At 40.4% G+C, this 24,505-nt stretch overlaps 4 protein-coding genes across 8 annotated transcripts in view; 2 read left to right on the forward strand and 2 right to left on the reverse strand.

Annotated features, from left to right (window-relative positions):
* The window catches only part of itsn1 (intersectin 1 (SH3 domain protein)), a 72,919-nt gene extending 69,338 nt beyond the window's left edge, over positions 1–3,581 (reverse strand). For both annotated transcript variants that reach the window (XM_036563396.1, XM_036563397.1), the window contains exon 1: positions 3,444–3,581. The gene's annotated coding sequence lies outside the window, so the exon portion shown is untranslated. The remainder of the gene's footprint in view (positions 1–3,443) is intronic.
* Positions 3,579–11,306, forward strand: cryzl1 (crystallin, zeta (quinone reductase)-like 1). Of its 4 annotated transcripts, none has more exons than XM_036563399.1 (14): positions 3,579–3,721; positions 5,022–5,094; positions 5,533–5,610; positions 5,735–5,807; positions 7,429–7,473; positions 7,559–7,627; positions 7,799–7,932; positions 8,548–8,659; positions 9,012–9,032; positions 9,215–9,313; positions 9,526–9,638; positions 9,800–9,905; positions 10,667–10,712; positions 10,794–11,306. In XM_036563399.1, the coding sequence occupies exons 2-14, from the start codon at positions 5,032–5,034 to the stop codon at positions 10,891–10,893; spliced, it is 1,059 nt and encodes a 352-aa protein (XP_036419292.1). In that variant the 5' UTR covers positions 3,579–3,721; positions 5,022–5,031; the 3' UTR covers positions 10,894–11,306. The 4 variants fall into 4 exon arrangements, with proteins under 4 accessions (XP_036419292.1, XP_036419295.1, XP_036419293.1 ...); XM_036563400.1 differs by lacking the exon at positions 3,579–3,721 and adding an exon at positions 3,736–4,101; XM_036563401.1 differs by lacking the exon at positions 3,579–3,721 and adding an exon at positions 4,578–4,924.
* Positions 11,102–17,659, reverse strand: setd4 (SET domain containing 4). Its single transcript, XM_036563398.1, has 10 exons — positions 17,278–17,659; positions 17,067–17,162; positions 16,947–16,984; positions 16,758–16,846; positions 15,349–15,778; positions 13,965–14,139; positions 13,756–13,837; positions 13,507–13,587; positions 13,212–13,335; positions 11,102–12,168 (listed from the first exon to the last, which is right to left on the reverse strand). Exons 1-10 carry the CDS (start codon positions 17,342–17,344, stop codon positions 11,995–11,997), a joined length of 1,356 nt encoding a protein of 451 aa, XP_036419291.1. The 5' UTR covers positions 17,345–17,659; the 3' UTR covers positions 11,102–11,994.
* On the forward strand, positions 16,771–22,453 carry LOC118802947 (carbonyl reductase [NADPH] 1-like). Its single transcript, XM_036563403.1, has 4 exons — positions 16,771–16,821; positions 18,011–18,298; positions 19,541–19,648; positions 20,042–22,453. The coding sequence occupies exons 2-4, from the start codon at positions 18,013–18,015 to the stop codon at positions 20,476–20,478; spliced, it is 831 nt and encodes a 276-aa protein (XP_036419296.1). The 5' UTR covers positions 16,771–16,821; positions 18,011–18,012; the 3' UTR covers positions 20,479–22,453.
* The last annotated feature ends 2,052 nt before the right edge of the window (positions 22,454–24,505 follow it).

The following is a 24,505-nucleotide window of genomic DNA, read 5'->3' on the forward strand; positions in this document are numbered from 1 at the left end:
GAACTCATGCTTCCTGAGCACTGCTACTCTGTGCAAAAATATTATCCTATTAATCTGACATAAATTATTTTAAATACATTGTTTATTCAATTAAGCATCTACTTAAAAATATATATATTGTTGAAAACCACAAGTACCACTACAAATAAAATATGGCCATATATCAACATAACAGCACAAGTTCAACCATTTCAACAATGATTTCAATACAGTGCACTGAAATTCAAACCTGTGTTGCTTGCTATGCCCTTCAGCCTCTTCAGATATTTCCTCATTTGCAGCTTTTCATGAAAAATCTCATCAATGACAACTAGACATCCTATCAGAGGATGCAAGGGGGTGGAGGGGGTGGAGCTTATGCAGATGATTGGCCTTTTTTTTTCCTGAAGTCGCTTAGAAATTTAGAGGATAAAACAGGGGAATTTTTGGGGTTTATTTTGTTAGAGGCCTGGCACGAGTGTCACTGAAAAAGATGTATTTCATAATTTATCTGAGCCAAACCAATTTGTGTAGTCTATAAATCAAACTCTGTAGAATTGAGACATTAACATATAATCAAATCGAACCTCAAAATCAAAAAATGATCAAACTTGAAAATAAAGGTACTGTTACACCCCTACTCAGCTCTACAAAAACACCCTCCGTATCACAGAACACAAAAAAGATATGTCCGTTCCTCCTAGACGCCCCATATCAAGTCTGTTTCTACAAGAGCGCTGCACACAAGCGAAAGAGCCATGACATGACAACTCGTTTCACGCTGTCAGTCTATCCTCATGTGCTGGACAGATGAAAAAGGAACACAAGTCTCATGTCCTAACGCAAATGAGCCCATTCAACCATGACAGGGGAGTACGGGCATGTCGCATTTGTACTGTGCTGTATCACTGTAATATGGTTAGTGCATTAGCTCACGGCTAACGTATTAGCTTGTGGCTAGCATGTTAGATCAAGGCACTAGAGGCAGAAGAATGTACAAACGTTGAATACTCTAAAAAACTGATTACATTCACATTTCCGTCCCAACTTATTTTTGCTGTATCAAGAAAATTACCTGAAACATCATTGTATCATTCTGAATCAAATTATGAATTCTGTGAATCGTTACACCCCTACACGCCAGATATATATATTTGTCTTTGGAGCAGCTTAAACCCCACTGTCTTTCTTTCATTCTACTGAAACAATCAGCACCACTAAGACTGTCGCAAAGCCAAAGACCTCAGAGGGAGGACGAGGTTCAACCAGAGCAATACAGGACGGACAGTGCAGACAGCAGAGGTGGACAAAGGCCCAGACTCAGAAAAACACACACACACACACACACAGCCTATCATCCATCCCACTGAGACAGGGCTGCTTTATCTATTCCTCCAGACTAAATCTCTACTGAATAATACCTGAGATGGGCCGGGGGATGGGAACAAAAATGAGAATGAGAGAGAGAGAGAGAGAGAGAGAGAGAGAGAGAGAGAGAGAATGACAGAGGAGCGAGAGAGTGAAACAGTTAGAGTGGAGAAAGACAGTGGGAGAAAGAGGGAAGAGAGAGAAGACAGTGAGTGAGGGCCTACAGATTTACAGAGGCAGAGAAAGACAGGGCAGAGAGAGAAGCAAACGGAAAACTAGAAAGAGAGAGAAAACCATAAAGACCAAAAGACAAGAGAAACAGACAAAAACAGAAAGATGAGAAAGAGAGAGGGGAGCAGGGAAAAACACAGAAAAAGAGAGAAGAAAAACTAAAAGTGGCTGTGAAAGAGGGGAAGAGAGAGAGAGAGAGAGAGACAGAGAGAGAGAGACAGAGAGAGAGGGGAGGAGGACAGTATGCTTTTCTTGTGTCATTCAGTGATAATCCTCGACAGATTCCTCCATGGCCAAGTAGCTCTTCCCTGGACTCCAAGCCCACAGAGAGGGGCTTCAAACTGTCTCACAGCAGTTATAATCCAATTAAACAGCACCAGAACAACTTCCAAAAAACTGCACGCATTCCTGGGATTGTGGCAGTGACCCAGTGTACATACAGTATATGTCCCAAAGTTTGCTCATCCAACATTTCTTCTGAAATCAAGGGTATTAAAGGGAGTTTGTCTCCCCTTTGCTGAAGTAACAGCTTCTGCTCCTCTGGGAAGGCTTTTACACTAGATGTTAAAACATTGCTGTGAGGATTTGATTACTTTCAGCCACAAGAGCATTAGTAAGGTCAGGTACTAATGATGGATGATTAAATCTGGGTCATAAACGTCACTCCAACTCACCCCAACGATATTCAGATGGTACCTCACCACTCCAGAGAACACAGTCCCACTGCTCCACAGCCCAGTGCTGCGGGCTTTACACCCCCCTGGCCGACAACTGGCACTGGCCACAGTGACCTGAGGTTCATGTGTGGCTGCTCCAGAGGGTCCCATTCTTGCCAATGATTATGAAAGCTGTGTGCAAACAACTGAACACAAATTCAAAGAGCGTCTGAGCACTTTTGGACATACAGCATATCCAAGTGGTGTTGACCAATAATCTGCCACAGTCCCAACCTTCATACGGGTCAGGATGACTCGTAGCTTTACAAGCACTTCACAGGAAGTGAAAGAGGAAAAAACAAGCTTATCGGAATGCACAAAACAAAAGTATTTCAAAGTTTCATTCCGCACAGGGCGATAGGGGCCGGGCTGCAGGGGGGTTTATCTCTATGCCACTCAGCCGCATGCCTTAACTCGTATTGTCAGCAGCGGATAACATCGTCTGGCTCACACTTTACTCCAGGGCAGCAGGACCCTATACCGAGTCTTGACAGCTAGACGTATGAAGCAGCTGTGACTCGACAGTGGTTAACATTAGTGGAAGCATAATGCGCTTCATAAAACGCTTGGCTAACGTTAACGTCGGTAGCTGCTGCCGCATCACGGACGAATAACACCGGAGCTAGCTTAACCTAGCCTGCTACAGCTGATAGCTCCTGTAAGCCTCCCTACCATATCCAAACCAGCACAAACACATTTCACAGATTCACATAGCGACATTTACCATCAGAAACAGTAAAAAAAATAAATTTAAGCACGTCTGCATAACAAACACGCCTAGCCACCGTTAGCAGGCTTGTAACTAAGCTACTCAGACTAAGCTAACACGGCTTACTCATGAAAGGATTTAACCGTCAGCGTCAACATGAATATTACGCCGTTTTATCATTATGTAACTCAGAGGAGCGTTTCAGTGAGGCAAACAGGCACATGTGCGCCTCGGTTTGCAGCTGTTTTATCTCAGCCTCTGTGTACGGGGTGTGCTAATGAATGAGGAGCTGTGGGAGCTCGTAGCTAGGCTCAGCTAGCCGCGGTTAGCTGCACATTTTCTCCCCACCACAACGACGACGGTGCAGGCAGGCGCTTGTCAAAGAGGACAAGCTTGAGAGAGAGAGAGAAAAAACAATACAGGGCGCACATTTCTCTTACCTCATCGTTCGTTATCCATATTTGGGCTACTTTTTCGTAGGAATTAACTAGAAAGGAGAGAGAATGGAAAGCGGGAGTCCTTTTGAAATGGATGAAATCTGTCTTTTTTTTATTTTTCTACTCCCCGCTCTCTCCCTCGGACTGCCTTTGCTACGCAACGGTGGGATCCCGAAGTAACGCGAGAAGTTCGGTGTTAACGCGAGACGTAGACGACGACGTCATTGTTTTGGTCAGGCAGCAGCGGCGATAGCTGGCACCAAGAGGAAGAGGCTATAAAGGTACTGATATATTATATTATAGTGAACGGCGTGAAGGTGGTGTTTACTGAGTTGTTGACTGCGTGCCTTTCGGACGACAACGCTTATCATTCATTCCACTCTCTCGCTTAACCCTCACTCTCTCAGTTAGCGCGCTAGCTAACCATTTTGGCGCTATGCATGAAAGATACCAGTGACAAGCGTGGATATTAACTGCAAAGCAGGATCAGAAGCCTTAAGTGAAAAGATAAGCATGTCTAATAGGAGACGATGTGTGGGTGATATAACGTTACAGATGGGTGACAAATTAAAGTGAAAACCAGAATAAGTGAGTGGAGAAACATCACGAGTGCAGATGCTTCCAGACAGCTGTTCGATACACTTCTTCAAGGGTTATTTAGGTTAGTGAAGTGAATGGTTCTACATAGAAATGTAAATGGTTCTTTGCATGGTGAAATGGTTCCTCAGATGAAGGATGTGTTGTATATGATTCTATATAGACCCTTTTTTAAAAATGGTTCTATATAGCACCAAGAAGGCTTCTTCTTCACAGTGTCAAGCTTGAGACAGCAGAAGAACCCTTTTGTAGTGTTACATGAAATAATTTTTCAAAAAGCTTCTGTACAGAACCATATACAGCCTATTACCTATCAATCTGAAGAACCATTTCACCATGCAAAGAACTATTTAAGCACGAAATGGTTCTATATAGAACTCTTGGTCCTAAATGGAACCATTGCCTTTAGCAAAGAGTCCTTTTTAAGAGTATACAGTTAAGCAGTTAACTTCGTACCCTGCTCTATGACATTGCTGAGCAGGCCCAGTTGGCCTCGATTTTGGATCAAGGTGGCAAGAGGAAAAGAGCTGAGTGACTTGTAACAAAGGTTCGTTACACAAAGTCACCAAGACTGTTCATCTGGCATGTGGTTCAGTAGGAACAGTGACTAAATGACACTTTTTTTAGACCTAGGTTAGGAGAAAGACACCAGTAAACAGGGTTGGATATTGTGTGTGAAGGTGCACGTTCAATGACTGATGCACGTGCATAGTTCATCAGGTGACCGAGAACGACAATGCAGGATGTGTTCAGCCTGTTATGCTGTGGGGGGCTTTTTACTGGCATGGTTTAAGTCCCCTTGTCTCCTCAGAGGAAAGGGTCTGCACACAGTCAAACACCTACAGCAGACTTTGGACTGTGCAGGCCGTGGGGCGCTCATGACTTGGGTTGGTCGACTGGGTTTATGTGCATAAGGTTCATATGCCATTCATGATTATTTTATGAATTATTTTTTTTCTCATGTACCTTGTTAATCTTTTGCAGGAAAGCTAACATGAAAGGACTATATTGCAAGCTGAGTGAAACTGGGGAGGTGAAGTTTATTATACAGGAGTCGGTGAGTTAATAGACATTGTTGTAGCTTGGACAGTCTTTCATTCAGTACAATCTAAAAGCTTGGAATAACTATTAATATTTATTTTATAAACAATAATAACTTACAGAGTATAGATTGAAATATTATAAGCTAGACAGAGATATTTGTTTAGATGTTTACTATATTCAAGTATTGGGGTCACAAGAAGAAGTTATTCAAGTGTTTATGTCATTCAGACTTCTTTCTTGATGTTATACAGCTTTCTCAGTCATTTTAGATTCATTTACAGCTCTGTCTATCATTCTGGAGACACTTAGAATTTCTTTATTTGTTTTCAACAGCTTCCTAATGATTACTTTTGCACATGTTTTACAGGACGTGCATATTAAAATAATTTTATTCATTTAGCTGAAATCTTCTATTGAAATATTCTCCACTTTGTCATGTTTTTATGAACAGAGTGTGCCTACAACTATTGGAAAGCATCAAGTCAAAGTTCAAGTAAAGGGCTGTGCGTTGAGTCCTGTTGACATAAAGGTGAGCGTTTGCTCAGCCAGTTCAGCCGTATGTTCACTGTGCAGACAACCTTGTGGCGTGACTATCTTTGCCCCAGATTTCAGTGTTGATGCCAAGCACAAACAAATCTCTGTCTGCTTTGCAGTTGTGTGAGGATTTGAAGCTGCAGAGAGAGCACGTCCCTGTTGGAAGGGAGATCGCAGGAGTTGTACTCCAAGGTTGCATTTTATAACCTTCTCGTCTTTAGTAACTGTAACGTAGGACTGCCCAATGTGTTGTTAGATGTGTCATTTGTTAATGGTTATCGTGATATTGGCTTTTGTAATGATGATATCAGATAAGGCTGCAAATGCAAAGACGCTTATAAACCTATTATTGCAGAGGTCTTCAAATGTAGACCTTGAATCTAGTTTCTGGTTCTGGATTTTATAATCACTGGTAGGTATGACACTAGGTGGCCAATCATTTTGCACCCACAATTCAAATACCTATCAGTGATTACAAAATCCAGGACCAGAAACTATAATCAAGGTCCCTGTTTGCTGTGAACAAACTGACAGATGTTCCTCAGGGTCAAAAATATTGATATTGCATATTTTAGTATATTCTTTCTTGCATATTTTACCAGGTTTTAGCTGAGTGTTCTTTCATACCTATTGTAGTTTGGAACGCTACAGTGACAGATGGACAGATGCGTGGACACTATTTTAGTTCACCAAAGTAGAGCAAGGCTACATTAACAGTGTGTAACGATCACTTCTAATACATTAGTAGAACTTATGATAATAATTGGGTGAAGAAAGGTTTGTGTGAATAGGTGTCACTTTGTTACTCTGTAAGGATGTTGGGAGCTGTGTATCATTTCAGGATGACTTTTTGTGGGAAACAGCTGTCATGTTTGTAAAATGTGGACACTGTCCTAGAATTTGACCTGGAAAGGTCCTAATTTTTATAATAATTTCCTGAAAGAGTGGTAGCTCTGTTAGTGTTAAATCTTTTGGTATGTAAAACTCAGACTTGACGTGAAACAGGAACATTTGCCTTAAATCTTTGTAGCTTCCTCTGGTACAAATGGAAACTGTTCTGGATATACAAAGTATTTTACTGTATACTCTGGTTTTAAAGCAAAAAATCAGTATTTACAATAATTTTACAGTAATCTTGATTTATGGATTTTTAAATATTAGGCCAGTTATTAACTATGTTACATCATAGGTCAGTATTTTTTAATATACTACTAGGCAGTTGCAATATCTAGCAATAGAATCACAATATAGTATTTCATATATCGCATGCAGGCCTACTGTAACTGTTTAACATGTTTACACTGTTGCGGCAAATGAACAGTGTGTGCCACCCTGTACAGTCGTAAGACTGGATTACTCTAGCACTCAAGGCAGCAAACCACCAAATCAGAGTGCTTCAAACGAACACCCCAAACACACATTTTATTATTATTTATTATTTGATTATTTTAGGACTAAAGAAAAGCTGAAACACAGATTACACACTTTTTGATATTCTGTAGCGACAGAATGCCAATAGCCTCCTATCATTGGTTGTACATTTGAAGGGAAATGCAGTGAAGTGTCAAAGTTTAATACATTTTTGCTTTTGCCGCTGCTCGCCACATTGCTCTGCACAGGATAGCAAATAACAGCTTAATTAAAAGTGAACATCTGAGATGTGTGCAGGAACTGTTTTGTAGTGATAGTGTGAATGCAGCTTTTTGGGGGGGCACTTATTCACTACTACATTGTAAGATGATGTAAGTCCATTTCTTTTGGTGTTCTATTCTTGTTATAACAACTTTAACTTTTCAACTATTCATCTTTTTAGTTGGGCCCAAAGTGACCTTTTTCCAGCCCGATGATGAAGTTGTAGGTAGGAACTGTATAATTGGAAAGTTTCTGAGACCTGTCTAGGATAAAAAGCGTGAGATGTGAATTCTCTTTGCATTTATTTTCAGGAATTCTCCCCCTGGATGCTGAAATGTCTGGTCTCTGTGATGTTGTCCTCATAGATGAATATAATTTAGGTAATTTCCACAAATTACTGTCACTTATGATTTTAAAATGAATATTACAGTGAATACAGAATTTGAATACAAAGTTTTTGACTGCAGCATGCTTTGGTATGTGTGCCCAACACTGTTGGGATGTTTGTGCTCAGTGTTTTGCAAAGTGTTTATGTCTGTATGTGTTGACAGTTCAGAAGCCTGAGAAGGTGAGCTGGTTTGAAGCTGCTGGAGCGATTAAGGATGCTCTCAGGGCTTACACAGCTCTGCACACTCTGGCCCGGATGGCTGTGGGACACACGCTGCTCGTGCTGGATGGGGCAAGTGTATGTATCTCTGTTAACACCCCTATGTTTGTTACAACTGTGGCTGATATTACAAACTGCATAGTAGCTATTAGATGTGTTGAAGTGTGAGCTCACACACAGGTCGTTCCAATATAAGCAGCTAACGAGTTGGTTATGTACAAGGCAAGGCAAGTTTATTTATGTAGCACTGTTACAACCTTCATACATACACTGTAGTCATTCAAAGTGCTTTTCAAATTATGAAATACAAAGATAATTTAAAATATAATTTAAAATATAACAAATTAAAGGAGAAAGGAGGAGAGCACATTAGTAAATTCAATACTATTTTGTAAACAGGAGTCACTACAGTAAATAAGTGTGCACATCAAATTATTTTACTTATTTATTGTTATTTTTCTGAGTCAATGCATATTAATAAACCCAGATGCGCCAGTGTTAGTCAAATGGTTAAAGCTGTTAAACTGTCATCATAATAACTGCAGTTAACAGTTTCATTGTCTTTTTGTTCACTTTATGCACTATAAAGTGTCTAATTAAGCCAAGGGAGAATCTTAGCTACACATATTCAATGTACTGTATCTTTGCACATTTTCTTACCCATGGATCTCTTTCTGTGTGTTATGCTTTTAGCCATTTGGACTGCTGGCCATCCAGCTAGCCCACTACCATGGGGTGAAAGTCCTGGCTACTGCCGTGTCCCCTGAAGACCAAAAGTTTCTAGAACAGCTTCGGCCAAGTGTGGGTAAGTGTTCCTAAATGTTTGCCATTTCACATGTTCGTGGAGTAGGAAAGTGTTGTAAGATAAAAGAGAAAACTTGCAACTACTTAACTGTAAAAAAAAAAAAGAAAAGAAAAAGCAAACTCAGAAGCTTTCAATTTAGTTTTATTATGCTGTCAACTTCATGGCACTCTTGTATATATGATCGTGCATTAATGTGTTGTCAGAACAAATAATTCTCCAGTCTTCCAGTAACTGGCACTGCCTGTGACTTCCTTCTTTCTTTCACACTTCATCACTCTGTGTCTTCTCCTCTTCATATTTTTCTGTACATCTGTTCCTCCTTTTTCATTCTGATTCTTGGCACTTGCACAAGGTGTGCTGGAATCGCTTGTAGGTGAGTGTTTTATAGTGTAAGCGTCTGACATTTTCATAAGCCTAATAATCTTAGCAGGTGTGAAAGAGACGTTTAATGCCTCTGATTTTAAGTGCTAAGATGATGATAATGATTATTTGCAGTGACGTACATGGGTATTAGCTGGATTTAGGCCAGGCATGTTGCGTTTTTTTTTTTTTCAGCCAGGGTGATTGGAGTCTGGGACTCAAAAGTGGACCTGGTAGACTCATGCCTGGAAGAGACCGGAGGGCTTGGAGTGGACATAGTCATTGACACAGGAGGTAAGACTCGAAGAACTTGGCTTACTTGGGACGGAATGCACAGTATGCACAAAATGCTAGTATTGCAGTTACGTTACAATGGTGATACAGCTTGCATATTAAAAATGCATTAGTGAATGAATCATGTGGCATGCATTATTTTGAAATAACTGAAGTAATTTACTTTTATTGGAGTCTGCTGTTAATAACTTGCATAATTCTCCTCCAACCAGTGCAGCTCTATGAAGAGGAACCAGAGGTCAAGAAACATCTCCCACACAAACACGATATCATCAGTCTTCTTGGGGTCGGTGGTCACTGGGTCACCACAGAAGACAACTTGCAAGTGAGTGACCAGCCGTACCTCTGGTTATATTGATGTCAATAAATCCAAATTGCTCTGACATTAGCAGTTAAGTGGAATCCAAATAAAACAAGCAATTTAACAAAGTTAAAGTTTGTTGACCATGATTTTTCAGTAATCCTTTTATTGCTGTTTGCCCTCAGCTTGATCCTCCAGACAGTCGCAGTCTGTTCCTGAAGGCAGCCTCTGTCTCTTTTCTAAATGAGGAGGTGTGGGAAGCATCCAGGGCCAGACAGGGCAGATATCTTCGTATCCTTTTGAAACCAGTTTGGCCATTTAATCTTGTTACTCCATTTGTGCCAGTCAGATGTTCAAAGCAATGGGGGTCCCATTGTAAGTAGCTAAGAGGCTTGCATCCTATCACTGGGGCCCAAGTTTGAATCTTGACGATGCAACAGCCACCCATGGATAGGAGTCCATCATAGTATTGGCCTCGAACTCCTGGTGGGAAGAATGGCTTAGCTGCTGGGCCACTACCCGGCAGACTTTAGCATTTTACCTCATTTAACATACGATTCAATTCATCATTAGCAGATGGTGAGTGGAATTTATCAGAAAGGTTTTTGACACCCCTTATCTATAGTAACACTGGGTAGTCAGTGCCAACATTGCTTAAATAACACTTTAAAACAACTTTCCTGATCTTTCGTACTGATTGCTTTCTATTGTGTTCCATACTGTATGTTAGACTCCAGAGGTTGCTGTTGCAATTCAGTGCCAAGTACAGATTACACAGAAGAGAAAGAAGTATGTACCGCAGCCTGCCAACCAGCCAAGATAATTTCTTTTATTTAAAAATTATTAAAAAAAAATTCAGTCAGTGTGTTGGTAATGGGCCATAGACCCTACAGTATGCATATGGCTGGAATTCAGTCACTGAGTGTGGTTGAGGCCTGAGGAGGTTTTCCCTCAGTCCTGAGGCTGCCTGAATGGCCTCTTTACTGTGCTACTGTACATGTGTTAGCCTGGCTAAACTGGGTTATATGCCTTAAGTGCTCTCTCTCTCCCAGATATAATGAAGGACGTGGTGGAGAAGCTAGCAACAGGGACCTTCAGGTAAGATGAGAAACAAAAACAAATGCTTAAACACCGTCCCAAGAGAGGGGTGGAAGATTCTATGAAGACTGACTTGGATAGGCCTCTTGTAGAAAATCCTGTGCCTTTGTATGAAGCCACTGTTTCCATGGAGATGGTGCAGCGAAGACAACTCCGAAAGCGGGTAGTGGTGAAGCTTTAGTGTTGAAGATTCTGGATTCTGGAGTGAATCATTTCACAGGAAAGTGACTTTGGTAACAACTGCATAAGAGTACGCTGACTTGTTCAGCAGCCAGTAATGTGCATATGTATGTGTTGCACTATGTAAGGTATGTCAATTATCACCTTTTTAATTTTTCATAGATTGCAGAAGCGTTCTGTTTATTCCAAGCATACTTTTTATTATTTAATTTTTTTTTTATTGGTTACTACTGAACACTGATTTTCAGCTTTGTTTGCAGTATAGATCAGACATTGTCTAAGTTAACATTTATATGTAATTTTACAAAAAAAGGAATGTTACATTTCTATAACCCCACTAAAAATGAGATGTGACACTGTAATTGTATAAAAATGATAAGACTGATCTGATTAAACATTTTAACAAACTGAAAACACTGTTTGTACTTCCATCATTTTGGCATTCTGTCCTCTGGTTTGCCTTGCAATGTATTTCATTCACTCTTGGGTTCCATGTTACAGAAGGCTGGGTGAAAGCTACCTGTGTACTGATATGCTTTTTCCTTTCCCAAACTTGTTCTAAACGGCAAAGCTGGTCTCAGATCAGGATGATCAGGCCACATTTTCATGCCCACAGAGACCCAGAAAAATCCTTTCTCTACAAATATTGCAGTTATCTCCAACAGCTCTTTACAGCTTCCATAGAGCATTAGCCTGTACTCCATCAGACTGAATACCTAGATAGAGCTAGCACTTACATGTCCTATGGTGAAGAGCTGCCACTTACACAAAGAGAAGCACTACTTTAAGGCCTTTCTTGTCTTTCTTTTCTATTTTTACTTTCTATTCTGTCCCCCCGCCCACTAAAGAAGTCTCCAAACTGGCTTGCTGCTGCACAGCACTGAAGTCTGTTGTTTGCCATTCATGCAGTGAAGGTTGTAAATCCAGCAGAGCACTTTGCCTATTTTAGACACAGCCTTGCTAGCTTGGGCTCTGACACTTGGTAACTGGGTACAGGCCTATTGTGCAGCCCAAAAAATATCCAAGTCCCCTTTGCACAGATTTGGCCAAATCCTCCATGTCTTGGCAGGAAAATGAATAGTGACAATATCCTTTGGCTCCTTTAGCGTTCTGTGTTCCGAATGCCGTCCTGTTGCCGTGGCAATGATTGTGGCAAAAGGCTTTGGAGAACTTCTTTGGAGCGTTCTAGAATCGCTCGCTCCTCTCGTCTCAGGCCTTCAACCACACCAAGCTGTTCCAGTCGGGCCTGGTCTGCACCGTCTCTGAGCTGAACTAACTAGAAAATAAACAAGAAACGTAGTGGCAGAACTACAAATCCTAGGTTCTTGTACTGAAACCATGGATCCACTACCGGCGACTGCCTTGTGCACGGTTTTCAGAGCGGTTCACTCATTAAAGGGGAATTCCAAATTCGAGAAAACTTTCAGAGTCGGAAATATTTACAATGTTGGTGATAGGAACCAGATGTCTGAAGAGTTTAATGCCTCTACAAACATCTCACAGAAAGCTGTCGCATGAAAATGAATGACATGCACATGGTCTATCCCACTGGTTCATGACTTTCCTTAAATATTCCATTAATACTTGGACAACTTGGGGGTGCAATATATATATACACACACAATACATATATACAGTATATATACACACAGTCTCCTCTGAAATTATTGGAAAGGCAACACCAATTGTTTGACGCAAAGGTTCTATGTGATAATGATTCACACACACACGTCAGAGAAGTGCATGCAGGGTTTTGTAAATCAAAATTGTCCCTAAAGAAAACTTATTTTTTCAGACTTCATCTTTATCAACATTACATATAAAAACTCCAAAGACTGGTTGTTTTGGACAGTCAGTAAAATGGCTATATTTGTGTTGTACACATTGTGACCCCCAGTTCCTATCAGCACCACTCTAAAGAAAATAAGGTTTTCTACAATTAACCATTTGACATCAAACCACACTGAATGACTTTGTTTACATCTCAACCACTGACTTAGGCAGAAATTTTGAAAAATCATTGAAATTCCCCTTTAACTCATTTACTATTTCACTACATTGTTTTACTGATTAGAGAACAACCAAAATTGTTGTTGAGAATTCAAACAATACTACAAAATGGCTGTACATAACACTACAGCTCTATAGATTTATAAAACACTATTACATGAATAGTTCCCATAGTAGTGCTAATTATAAACAAAAGTCATCACCAACTAGTTTGGTTTAATAAAACTTTGATTTAAAGTGATTTTGTTAGCCCTGTTAGCATTTTTAGTCAAACTGTTTCTTTAAGAATCAGTGAAAGAGTAGGCTCACCCTTTCCAGTGCATTGATATTGTCATCACTGAGATGCTGGCACAGCATTTGGGCCTTGTGAATGCACCACTCCTCTGTATCCTGGCTCACTGCTGCCCCCAAGAGGACACTCTTCCAGCTGGCGCTGCAGAGAGCATTAACTGTGTTTTATGTAACATGCTGGTGCATTTATGAGTAAGGCTTGATTCAGTTTTTTCACCAATGATAAGAAATGGATACTTTCAGTAGGTATTGTATGGTGGCACAGACTGGGACAACCAGTATGATGTGAGAGGACCATGTTAATGCATCTTACTACTGTTCTGGCTTCAGTGAGAGTAATTTCAGCACGCTCATCAGCCTCCAGGATGGCCCATCTATTCCAAATGTGAGGTTTCTATAAGAGAGAGAAAGCAGCCAGCTTAGGTCATTAAATGTAGAGCAGACCTCCCCACCCATTGATTAACATCAGCTTTAAACTCTACAACTTGCACTGACTATTAGCTGTGCTGCTATTGGGAGATTTAACTACCTATAAAATAACTGAGCTGTCTAATGAACCAACTTTAAAAAGTCATTGTCCTTCAGGAACAGGAGCTTCTGTCGAAGTTGTTTGTCTCCTTCATTCAGACACACCTTCAGAATACCTAAGGAGAACAACCAAGGATGAAAGAAACATCTCAGACACTGCTGACCAATCAATATATTCTTTCATCTCTGTTTCATGTCCATAGATATAGCAGCCCATAGATATCATTTATATGGTAGCCTCACCTAGATCAACGTAGACCACACTGTGTTGGTTGCCAGGGGCAACAAAACCATATTCCAAAAGGAGTCGTTGGTTGTCATGGGGACCGTAGCAAATGAAAGCTTGCTGGAATTTTCTACAGCCTTGGATACTTCTGATCTCATAGCAACGAGTCAGCTTATTGAACCCTGCTTCAACCTTTTAGGAAGGAAAAAAGAAAAAAAAATCAGACTCGATGCCTCTTAGCAGAGGCCTGAGAGTTTGAAGGTGCAGTACAGTATTTTTACTGTTCCTAGAATTTCTGGAATTTTCCTAGGATGTTCCATCTAAGCTGTTACAGCTAGTTTAAGTGCTACTGTGACCTATAAGACTACCTTAGTTTTAAACTTCCACACACTATCTGGTTCCTTTGTATTCCTGGTAATTCTCCAGCTTTTTTGTAATCCTTCCTTCTGATGTTGCCATCACTTGGGATTGCCACATCTATTGTTATTACCCGTTTCTGCTCCCTATCTAGTATCACTGCAGCTGGTTAATTTGCTATTACTTCTTACTTGTTCATCTGTCTAAGTCCAGTCAAGTATATCTATATATACACATTGTCTACTCATTTGTCAGCACAGCTGTGTCAGTGACTAGAAGTGGCATCTTAGTGTTGCTGGTACAAATGTATAAAGTAAGACAGCGTTGCTGTAGTTTTTAAACATTTTTAAACACTTACTGGCCACTTTACAGTTAGATGATAGCTGATCTTTTCCTGAGTACATGAGTTAGTCATCCTCTAGCACTTCATCTGAAAATGGTTCATCAGCCACATAATAATTAGTCAGCAGTAGTCCAGTGGACGTTTACCACTGATGAATGATGTAGACCTGAGATGTGTAATCTTACATACAAAGGGCCAGTGTGGCTGCAGGTTTTCATTCCAACAAAGCAGGGGCACACCTGATTCAGCTCATTAAATCAATCAGTCTCAGTCTTTGGGCAGCTGATCAAGTGAGCTCCTGCTATATTGGGATGAAAAATTCCAATACACCAGCCCTTTGCAGGTAATACTGGACACCCCTGAAGTAGAGGGTGAGTGACAAATTGTGCAGCAGCAGATGGGCTACAGTTAGAAACTGTAGACCTACAACGTGCACCAATATGGTCAATACCACTGATTTATGAATTTACGTAAATACGACGTTAACACTTGGACAACTTTGGGGTGTAACAGTGCAACATACTGTATTATATTGTATCATGGCTTGCACACTAACTTGTAGTTAGCACATTAGATCAATGCACTAAAAGGCACTGTTTAGTTTGTTTAGCACTGTTTAGTATTTTGATGCAGGAAAACTCTGTGGTACCAGAGTGAACAGGTAAGAGCTTCTCCTCAAGTGACACAAACAAGCCCCTTACCTGAACTTTTGGACAGTGATTCAGTAAGTCCAGATACGGCACCAGTGCAAAGACATCTTTCTCCCTTGAGAGAAAGTCACTCTGGGCATGCTCCATATACACAGTACGTGTATTTACACTGCACCACGCCCACCGAAATGCATCTTGAGTAAACAGGTCCTCCACGGGCTGGGTGAAAAGAGGCTGAAGGGACAAGAAGAATGGCTGTGAAGAAGAATACAGCTCCTGAAACTGTTCTCTTTGATCCACTGCCTTTTTTCGAAGACCATAAGGCAAGAGTTCCATAATATCATCTGAGAAGTACACTGGGCATGTGTAAGACTTTGGAAGGACTTTAATGTAAGGACTCCATTCTGTTGCATCTCCAAAGTGTCTCTCAGCAATAAGGAACGAACAGAGGGCCACGAGAGGAGATACAGGGGGCTGCCACCTGTACAGAAAAAGGCAGAGGAACTGTGTTAGTTTATTAAGTTACTTTTCACTTTTATACTTACATTTGCTGACTTTTTTCTCAGCAACTGTAAATAATCAGCAGAATAACCACAAAGACAAAAAGCAAAAATGTCCCAATACTCAAAATTTTTGCACCTTGAAACTACAGGGGTCAAAAATACTCCTAAAATAACACATAAGTGTAATAGATCAATATGAATGAGTAAAAAAAAATAAATCTATACATCCATATACTGTCAAATTTAATTGAATCATCTGATAGAATACTGATTAAGTTGAAGACAACATGAATCACAAATCATAGTGCATTTTCCTTCATAGCGTGGGGTATTTCCAAGTGAAACACAGTATCAAAGAGGGTCTCTGAGTTAGCAGAGCATTTTTGCTCAATTATAGGTCAAGGTTATTAAAGGGTGACAAGAAATGTGATACTGTAGATTTCTCCACCCCGGCACATGGTGGCATAGCCAGAAATCAAAAGATCAGGGCAAAAATAATTATGCTTAAATGGAAATGTATTAGAAAACAAGCGTTCTGTCTTTTAAATCTGTGTTTCTCAACCCTGGTCCTGGAGGGCCACTGCCCTGCATATTTTACAGCTTTTCCTACTTTAACACACCCACCTTAACTCAATAATGAACTGATTAGTTGCATCAGGTGTGTTGGGAGCAGAGAAAACACTAAGAGTGCAGGGCAGTTAGCCACCAGAACTATTGGCTGAAAACCTGGTTTTAAATAATATATTATATGATGACTAGCGCATAATGTGACCAGGAATATCAACTAAAGATGTCAACTTTCTTTTGACTTCAGGTTTAATCTTTTTTTTTTAATTATTGCGAAAGGGTTTCACTCAGCAAAGGGAAAAACTGCCCCTTATGAATCATTATCATAGTCTCAGATTAATGTTCAAACAGTGCGAATGTGACTGTGGAGCAAGGCGTAGATATCATCACCTCTTTATATACTCTCCCATGTAACTCTTCAGAACTGTGCCTGTAGTCATCAAGCACCTCTCAGGTAAGGAAATCAGCATATCATTGGCCTATACAGAGGGACATAACAAAAACAAAGCATTAAGAGCTCTATTATAGATTTGCATGTGTGAAAAAAAGACTGTACATTCATTTTGGCAGAGATATCACCTGAATAGACTTTGTAGCCATTAGTCCTCTTCCAGTATCTAGACAGAAAACAAACCACCACATTACCATCACTACAGTCAACACACAAACTCTGCTTAGGAAGCTTAGCTGTTCTGCTACCTGAGAAGCTGGCTGGTATTAAGGACCGAGAACCGAAGCCTTTCTTTTTAAGCCACCTTCTTAGATTCACAAAAGGGGCTTCGTGTGATAATGTAACTGAAGGGACAGAAAAAAATGTTAGTACGAATTTACTACACTGACACCATCAACTTCAGCTCAGAACACTTGTTTTGTCAGAAAACATAGGTTACAAAGCTAAGCTAAACGGTACCACTTTGAGCATCTTCTCGTTTTCTCCTCCTCTTTTTCCTTGATCTTCTTCCACTACTGTTCTTCATCGTCTTTTATGTCCTACGTGATGTTTCTCGCACACATTGGAGAGGAGGGAGACATAAACAAGGAGCAGCCAGCTAGCTAAGCTAGCTAACTTGTACAGCTAACCTGTTACCTAGGCTAAATAATGACTGATTTGTCAGCTCATATATTCTCTAACTAACGGAGTCTAATTATTATTCACTTCTTCTGCCAACTATTGACACGGATGCCACTGCAGGAAACAGTCGTTTTACAATTCTGATGAAAAAATAACGTTAACACTGTTCTTTCAACACCTCACTCTCCATGTGAGTTTCCAAGCTGGTGACGTAAGCGCGTCAGCTACGCTCGGCGGCGTCACCGCCGATCTGTAAATGCATTTCTCTCAGTTCTCAGTGGAGACAGACGATCACGGTGTTATAGGTATCGGATACCGGGAACTCAAGCGCGCCTGAAACACAGCCGCTGTATCTGTGCGGAAAGACAGCGTGTAACTAATTATTACCAAGTCACTGTCAATGTTTTTCCACTTAATGCGTTAAATATTGAGTTACAGCACGTTTCTCTGCGTACTTTGCCCCTGCAGCACTGCCGGTGTTGGTGCTTTCAGCGTAACGTTAACTAAGTTAGTTATCCAGCTCGACTCGTTGGTTGAGTTCTGCTCTCCTGCTTTCTCATTACTGCTGCAGACATGTCTGCTCGCAGAGTGGCCCTTGTGACCGGATCAAACAAAGGGATCGGGCTGGCTGTGGTGCGGGCCCTGTGTAAGCAGTTTGACGGAGATGTGTTCCTGACGGCGCGGGACGTGGGTCGGGGGCAGGCGGCGGTGGAGGGGCTGAAGGGTGAGGGGCTGTCACCGCTCTTCCACCAGCTGGACATCACTGACCCGGCCAGCGTCCGCGCAGCGCGGGACTTCTTCAAGGCTCAGTACGGAGGGGTGGACGTCCTCATCAACAACGCGGGGATTGCATTCAAAAGTAACCGGGTTCATCAGTTCAGTTAGACCAGGTGCCCAACCCTGATCCTGGTGATCTAACAAACCTGGAGAGCTGAGCTTCAGCAAACCTGGCTCTGATATTCAGAAGCTCCTGAAGGCCGTGATTAACTGGACAGCAGTTTGGCAACAGGAGTTGGTTTTCATACTTATCACTCTGGCTCTCTTATCTGACAAACCAAATTATATAAACCAAACCTATACATAATATTCATTAGTATGATGATGGATTAGATTACAGTAGATTCAATTAGATTAGAATACATGCAGTGCATTTGTGACAACCAACCCCATAGCATAAACAAAAATATTTGACAGAAGAGATCTAATTTATTAATTCACTCAATTTTTACGAGATCAAATTTGTATTTTTGTCCAAATTAGTGTATAAAAACATGGTTAAATGTAGCTGTATTATAACTGAAGTTTGGGGGGAGGAACATGGCTGAAACCCCTCCTTCTTCCAAATCTTATGCCCTATAAATTCACATCCTCACCTTGCGTTCCCGTGACAAAGTGTTCACAGTCCTCGCGGCCACCCCATCTCCTCCCTGTTTCTCAGAACTGCATCAGTCCTAGGACAGCTATGAAGGGGGGGTCTGGCCTTCTAACTACAGGCAGAACCTGCCCAGAACTCCAGCCCAAGTTCTCAGAGTTCTCCCTCTCCGTCAGTCAATCTTCCCTCACACTACCACTACATGTTGAAGGCATGATCTGAACTCATAAAGAACAGTTAAAGCATTGTCTTCCAACACTGCCTTAAGGTCCACATATGACGGTCACCCCTGCCAAGCGTTACAACCAACCTCACCAGGGCTACTATGCTAAAGGGCATGCTAATCGCCTCATATTTGAAGAAAGGGTACCACACTCCTCTGTTCCCTATTTTTAGTGTGTGTATGTTTATTTATTTTTTTGGTGAGTTCACCTACCTCACATTTAATAACATAAAACATCAGAATCTCACATTTTACTTTGTGGTATCTCAGATCAAATCTCTTTCAGTTAGAGAGATGGTAAAGAAGTAAAGGACCTCTACCCTCAAAGTGATACAATTCAGTATGAGTACTTCTAGACATTAAACCCGATAATGTAACAGATAATAGCACTGTAACAGCCAAAATATGTGGCAACCAACCCCTTGTTCCCCTACTGATGGATAGATGAGGAACTGCAGCTTCTAAGGGTTAACAAGTTAAGGCATCTATGTGCTTGTTCATGATAGTGGCAGATACGACGCCCTTCGGGATCCAAGCTGAGGTGACTCTGCGGACCAATTTCTTTGCCACCAGAAACGTCTGCAATGAATTCCTCCCCATCATCAAACCAGGTGGTAAGTCATGACTACCCGCTAGATCAGATACCAGTAGAAACGTTTCAATATGCTCAACACGCAGAAGAAGTGATGAGCTGCTTTTAGTGTCTGTGCTCCAAAATTTTGGAAGTCCCTCCCAGAGGACATAGGACATAGGGAACCTTCAGTTAGTCATTTTAAAAAGCATCTTAAAACATTATTGTGAGGTAAGATTTACTATAGATATACAGTAAATTTACTGTAAAAATTTTTATTTTTTCTAAATGAATTATTTCTTTTACTTATTTGTTATTTTTATAATTAATAACTTTTTTCTTTCAATACATGTCAATTGTTTTTATGCACCCCCTAATAATATAATGATTTATTATTTATAATTTTAATACTCTACACCTTTCTTATTCTCCACAGGCAGGGTGGTGAACATTTCCAGCATGATGGCTTTCACTACCCTGGGACGCTGCAGCCCGGACCTCCAGGCCTGTTTCCGCAGTGACGACATCACTGAGGAGGAGCTGGTGGGGCTGATGGAGCGTTTTGTGAAGGACGCTCAGGATGGCGCCCACTCCCAAAGAGGCTGGCCCGATACAGCATACGGAGTGTCAGAGATCGGTCTAATCAATCTGACCAGGATCCAGGCCAGGAGGCTGATGGCAGAGCGACCTGGAGACGCAATCCTGTGTAACGCCGCCTGTCCAGGCTGGGTCAGAACAGACATGGCAGGGCCCAAGGCTCCAAAGTCACCAGACGAGGGCGCTGTGACCCCAGTCTATCTTGCCCTGCTACCACCTGGTGCCAAGGAGCCTCACGGGCAGTTGGTGTCAGAAAAAATGGTCCAGCCCTGGTGAAGAACTGGGTGTGTAGCAGAATCCCAAATGGCTCACTATTGTACATATAGTGCAGTATTTGTTAAGGATGCACCAATATGGGAATTCTGGGTTGATTACAATGTCCAATATTTTTCATATACGTATCTGCCGATAGCACAGTAAATACCGATTTTATGTCCAAAGTTACATCAGCCTGTTTATATAGTTAATATGGTTGTCTCACCTGGGTCAACATAGACCACAGTGTTTAGGGAAACAAAGCCATATTCCAGAAGGAGTGGTTGGTTGTCATGTTCGCAGGAATTTTCTACAGCCTTAGATATTTTTGATCTCATAGCAGCAAGTCAGATTACTAAACACTGCTTTGAAGTTGTCAAAAGAAAGCAGATACGTTCTCAAGAAGATGCTCTGTACTGTTTTCTTTGTTGTTGTATAATACAGGGTTTGCCTGGACCAGTTCATTTCACCGCCGTGGTTGACAGCAAAAGTTGGAAAAAATACTGGTGGTGGTGGAACTTCCTATCGCTTCTCCCCGTTTAAAACAATGGGAAATCTAGTTTGATGTTGACTGACAACCGCCAACATGTAAACGCAGCATTACAGTTTTCTGCTTTCTTATCTAGTATCACCATAAGTGGCTGGTTTGCTTTTAATTGTGTATTTGTTTATATAAGTCACATAAGATCACACAAATTGCCAATTTGTTAGGTACACTCATTCAAGTGCAAAACTGCTGACCAGGTATTATTTGGGTGGTGAACCATTCCATATTAGTGCACGGTGGTAAAAGTGTACCAAGTACAGCAGCGTTGCTGGATTTTTTAAACACTGTGTACACATACTGGTCACTTTATTGGAAACCCTTGTCTTGTTGGTACACCTTCTTGGTATATAGTTAGAGGATGGACCCAAATAATATCTAAACATATCTCAAAGTGTGCCTATATGGTCTTTACCACTGGTTTATGAATTTCCTTAAAGCTGCATTGATTTTTTTTTTTGATAAAACTGAAAGAAGTATCATTAAGAAGGTCATTTAAAAATCGTTTCTGTCTTTATGCATTAAAGTCACACGCATAGGCTCAAAAAGAAGGTCTACCCTGGTGTTTAGTTTTCAATACAAAATCAACATTACACTGATGAAAATATAATGACAATAGAACATACTTCATTTACATCCTCGGAAGACAAGTATTTCACCAAGTTTTGACTCTTTGAATACTCTTTCAACACGCTCGCAGTCATGAGACGTTATCAGTTGTTCTGCAATGCATCAAAAACTATTGTGGCTAGTGCACTTGCTCAGGGCATACGTATTAGGTTGTACTGAACGGATCAGGGAAAACGCCGATCTAAAATCTCAAATACTGTACTTTTATAATATTGAATGTCCTAACATTAACATAACACACATTTTCAGGCACTCCGTTTTGTCATAGCAAGAAATGTATTAAAGCAAGACTCCAGCACACTGTATCGAACCAAATTATTCATTTCTAAGCATTATTTACAGTACGTACACAGAAATGTAGTCAACTGGAAAACTAAAACTTTGGGTTGCATAAATGACGACACAAAACAAGCCTCTTATCAGAAAATCACTCCAGGCATGCTCCATATACACAGTACGTGTATTCATGCTGCACCACGCCCTCCAATGTGCATCCTGGGTAAACAGGCCCTCCACAGGCTGGGTATTCTTTATGCTTCATTTTTGGACACTCTCACACTCTTATGTGTGATCTGAGAAGTACACTGGGCATGTGTGAGACTTAAGAAGGACTTCAGTGTAAGGGCTCGATTCTAATGTATCTCCATAATGTCTCTCAACAATAAGAAGAGAACACCAAGGTCACCAAGAGGCATTGAGTAATAGATAAGTAATCAAAAGGTTATTTTGCATTTCAAATTTACACTTACATTTGCTCACTACTTCTCATCAGCAGGAATTAATCAACATTGAAATTACCAGAGACAAAAAGCAAAAATCATGCTTAACATTTCTGTGCCTTAAACTAGTGGGGCATAAAAATGCCCTCAAGATTACTTGTAAAAGTAATAAATTAATATATGAATTATCTTATACAATTATCTTATAAATCATGAATAAATATCTCTCTAGTAAAACAGCTGACTCATTTTTGCAATTAAAAATGACCTGTTTTTGCTGTTTCAATTCTGAACTTCTTTCAATAAAATAATAAAATGAATCTACACAGCTGGATTTAATTGAGTCATTACTATTCTGATTAAAATTAAAATATGATTCTGTATATTTTGCGTCCTTAGTGTCCTTTTCTTTTTTATGAAGTGCCCCTGAATATCAGTGAGGACAAAATTAATTAATGGTCGAACAGCAAACAGGTATTTGATTGTGTAGTCTGGCTTTAGCATTGATACCTCTTTATGTATACCATCATGTAACTCTTGAGAACTGTGCTTGTAATCAATAAGCACCTCTCAGGTAAGTAAATAAAATGTGTATATATATATATATGTATATGTATATATATATATATATATATATATATATATATATATATATATATATATTGACCCATGATTACTGTCACCACAATTGTAAAGAAATCCGAAGTGTTAAGTTTCTCTAGAGTGCACCTACTCAGATCAAAGCACTCTGTATGACTTTGTTTACATCTCAACAACTAACTTATGCAGAAATTTGGGGATGGGGTAGGGAGGAAACCCCCTTTAACACCCTTTCTGTTCAGGGTTTGTATATGTTTTACAGAGTGTACGGAGACGTTGGCAGAGTATCTACACAGTATCTACACAGACAACAAACCACATTACCACATCATTTACAGTCATCACACGAACTCTGCTTAGGAAGCTTGATTATTCTATTACCTGAGAAACCGGCTGGTATTAAGGACCGAGTACAGAAGCCTTTCTTTTTAAGCCACCTTCTTAGATTCACAAAAGGGGTTTTGTGTGACAACTGAAGGGACAGAAATTCAAATGGGTACTGGATTTACTGCACTGACACCACTAAATTCGGTCAGAACATTTGTGCTGTCACAAAATTTGCTAAACTAAACAGTACCACTTTGAGCAGCTTCTCCAGTCCAGTTGGCCTGACTGCATGTCTTTGGACTGTGGGAAGAAACCCAGGCAGACACGGGGAGAACCCTGGTTGCCCAGCCAGGGAACTGGACCCAGTGCCTTCTTGCTGTGAGGCAACAGTGCTACCCACTGTGCTACCGCGCCGCCCACAACACCAGTTTAACATAATATTATTTATAGTATGTATTATTATTATGAATGCAATGGTAAACATTAGTTACTGCTATGTTGTTACTGTTTACATTACATGAACCTTAAATAGGATGCACTTTCACTTTTATAGCAAAGATAATCCAAGTGTATTTATCAGTGTTGGGGAGTAGTGAACTTTATCTAGTTAAACTGCAAGTTTAACTACATTTTGAAGTAGCTTGTTGGTAGTTTGACTACATTCATATCTGCATAGTGATTCAAGTAGTGAAAACACTTTTTGGCAATTTATTTGTTTAGTTATCTACTGAAACTACAAACAATTATGGGTTTTTTTTGGTGGCAAGTAACTTTCATACCACTTTACCTTGTCAATTTGATATTTTTTTTCACTAAGTAGTTTGAACTACTTTAAGTAGCTTTAGTTAATCATACTCGATTTCTCCCCAGGGTCGCTTTGATCGAGTTCAACTTCTTCCAGCGTAAAGTAATTGGTAGCTTGCAAAGCTATGCTTTTGAAGTAGCTTCCTGACACCAGTGTCTATCAACCACATTTGGGTTTAAAAAATGTATATGATTATTATACATAACCCTCAGGGCCAGAATTGTTTTCAGACCAAGAGTTATGTGAGGCAGACCAGCCCACCTTAAACTCTAGAAACAGTATTTCTCCTGCTATATAAACACATTGCCTTTGTGCAGCATAACATTTTCTAAAATCTGCATCTAGTGATGAAATGAAAACTTATTTCTCACTGCCCACCTGCTCAGAAATCACCCCATGTTAAGTTATTAAACTCAGTGGAGC

This window comes from Colossoma macropomum, unplaced genomic scaffold (assembly GCF_904425465.1).
Source record: "Colossoma macropomum unplaced genomic scaffold, Colossoma_macropomum, whole genome shotgun sequence".
NCBI classification, from domain to species: domain Eukaryota; kingdom Metazoa; phylum Chordata; class Actinopteri; order Characiformes; family Serrasalmidae; genus Colossoma; species Colossoma macropomum.

Bases quoted from the DNA above. Each gene is read 5' to 3' on its own strand.
- LOC118802947 (XM_036563403.1), top strand. From the start codon at position 18,013: ATGTCTGCTCGCAGAGTGGCCCTTGTGACCGGATCAAACAAAGGGATC. The intron at 18,299-19,540 runs GTAACCGGGTTC...TGTTCATGATAG, and splicing joins CGCGGGGATTGCATTCAAAA to TGGCAGATACGACGCCCTTC. The intron at 19,649-20,041 runs GTAAGTCATGAC...TATTCTCCACAG, and splicing joins CCCCATCATCAAACCAGGTG to GCAGGGTGGTGAACATTTCC.
- cryzl1 (XM_036563399.1), top strand. From the start codon at position 5,032: ATGAAAGGACTATATTGCAAGCTGAGTGAAACTGGGGAGGTGAAGTTT. The intron at 7,474-7,558 runs GTAGGAACTGTA...ATTTATTTTCAG, and splicing joins GCCCGATGATGAAGTTGTAG to GAATTCTCCCCCTGGATGCT. The intron at 8,660-9,011 runs GTAAGTGTTCCT...CACTTGCACAAG, and splicing joins ACAGCTTCGGCCAAGTGTGG to GTGTGCTGGAATCGCTTGTA.
- setd4 (XM_036563398.1), bottom strand. From the start codon at position 17,344: ATGAAGAACAGTAGTGGAAGAAGATCAAGGAAAAAGAGGAGGAGAAAA. The intron at 17,163-17,277 runs GTACCGTTTAGC...CTGTCCCTTCAG, and splicing joins ACGAGAAGATGCTCAAAGTG to TTACATTATCACACGAAGCC. The intron at 13,588-13,755 runs GTTGGTTCATTA...TCTCTCTTATAG, and splicing joins AAGGACAATGACTTTTTAAA to AAACCTCACATTTGGAATAG.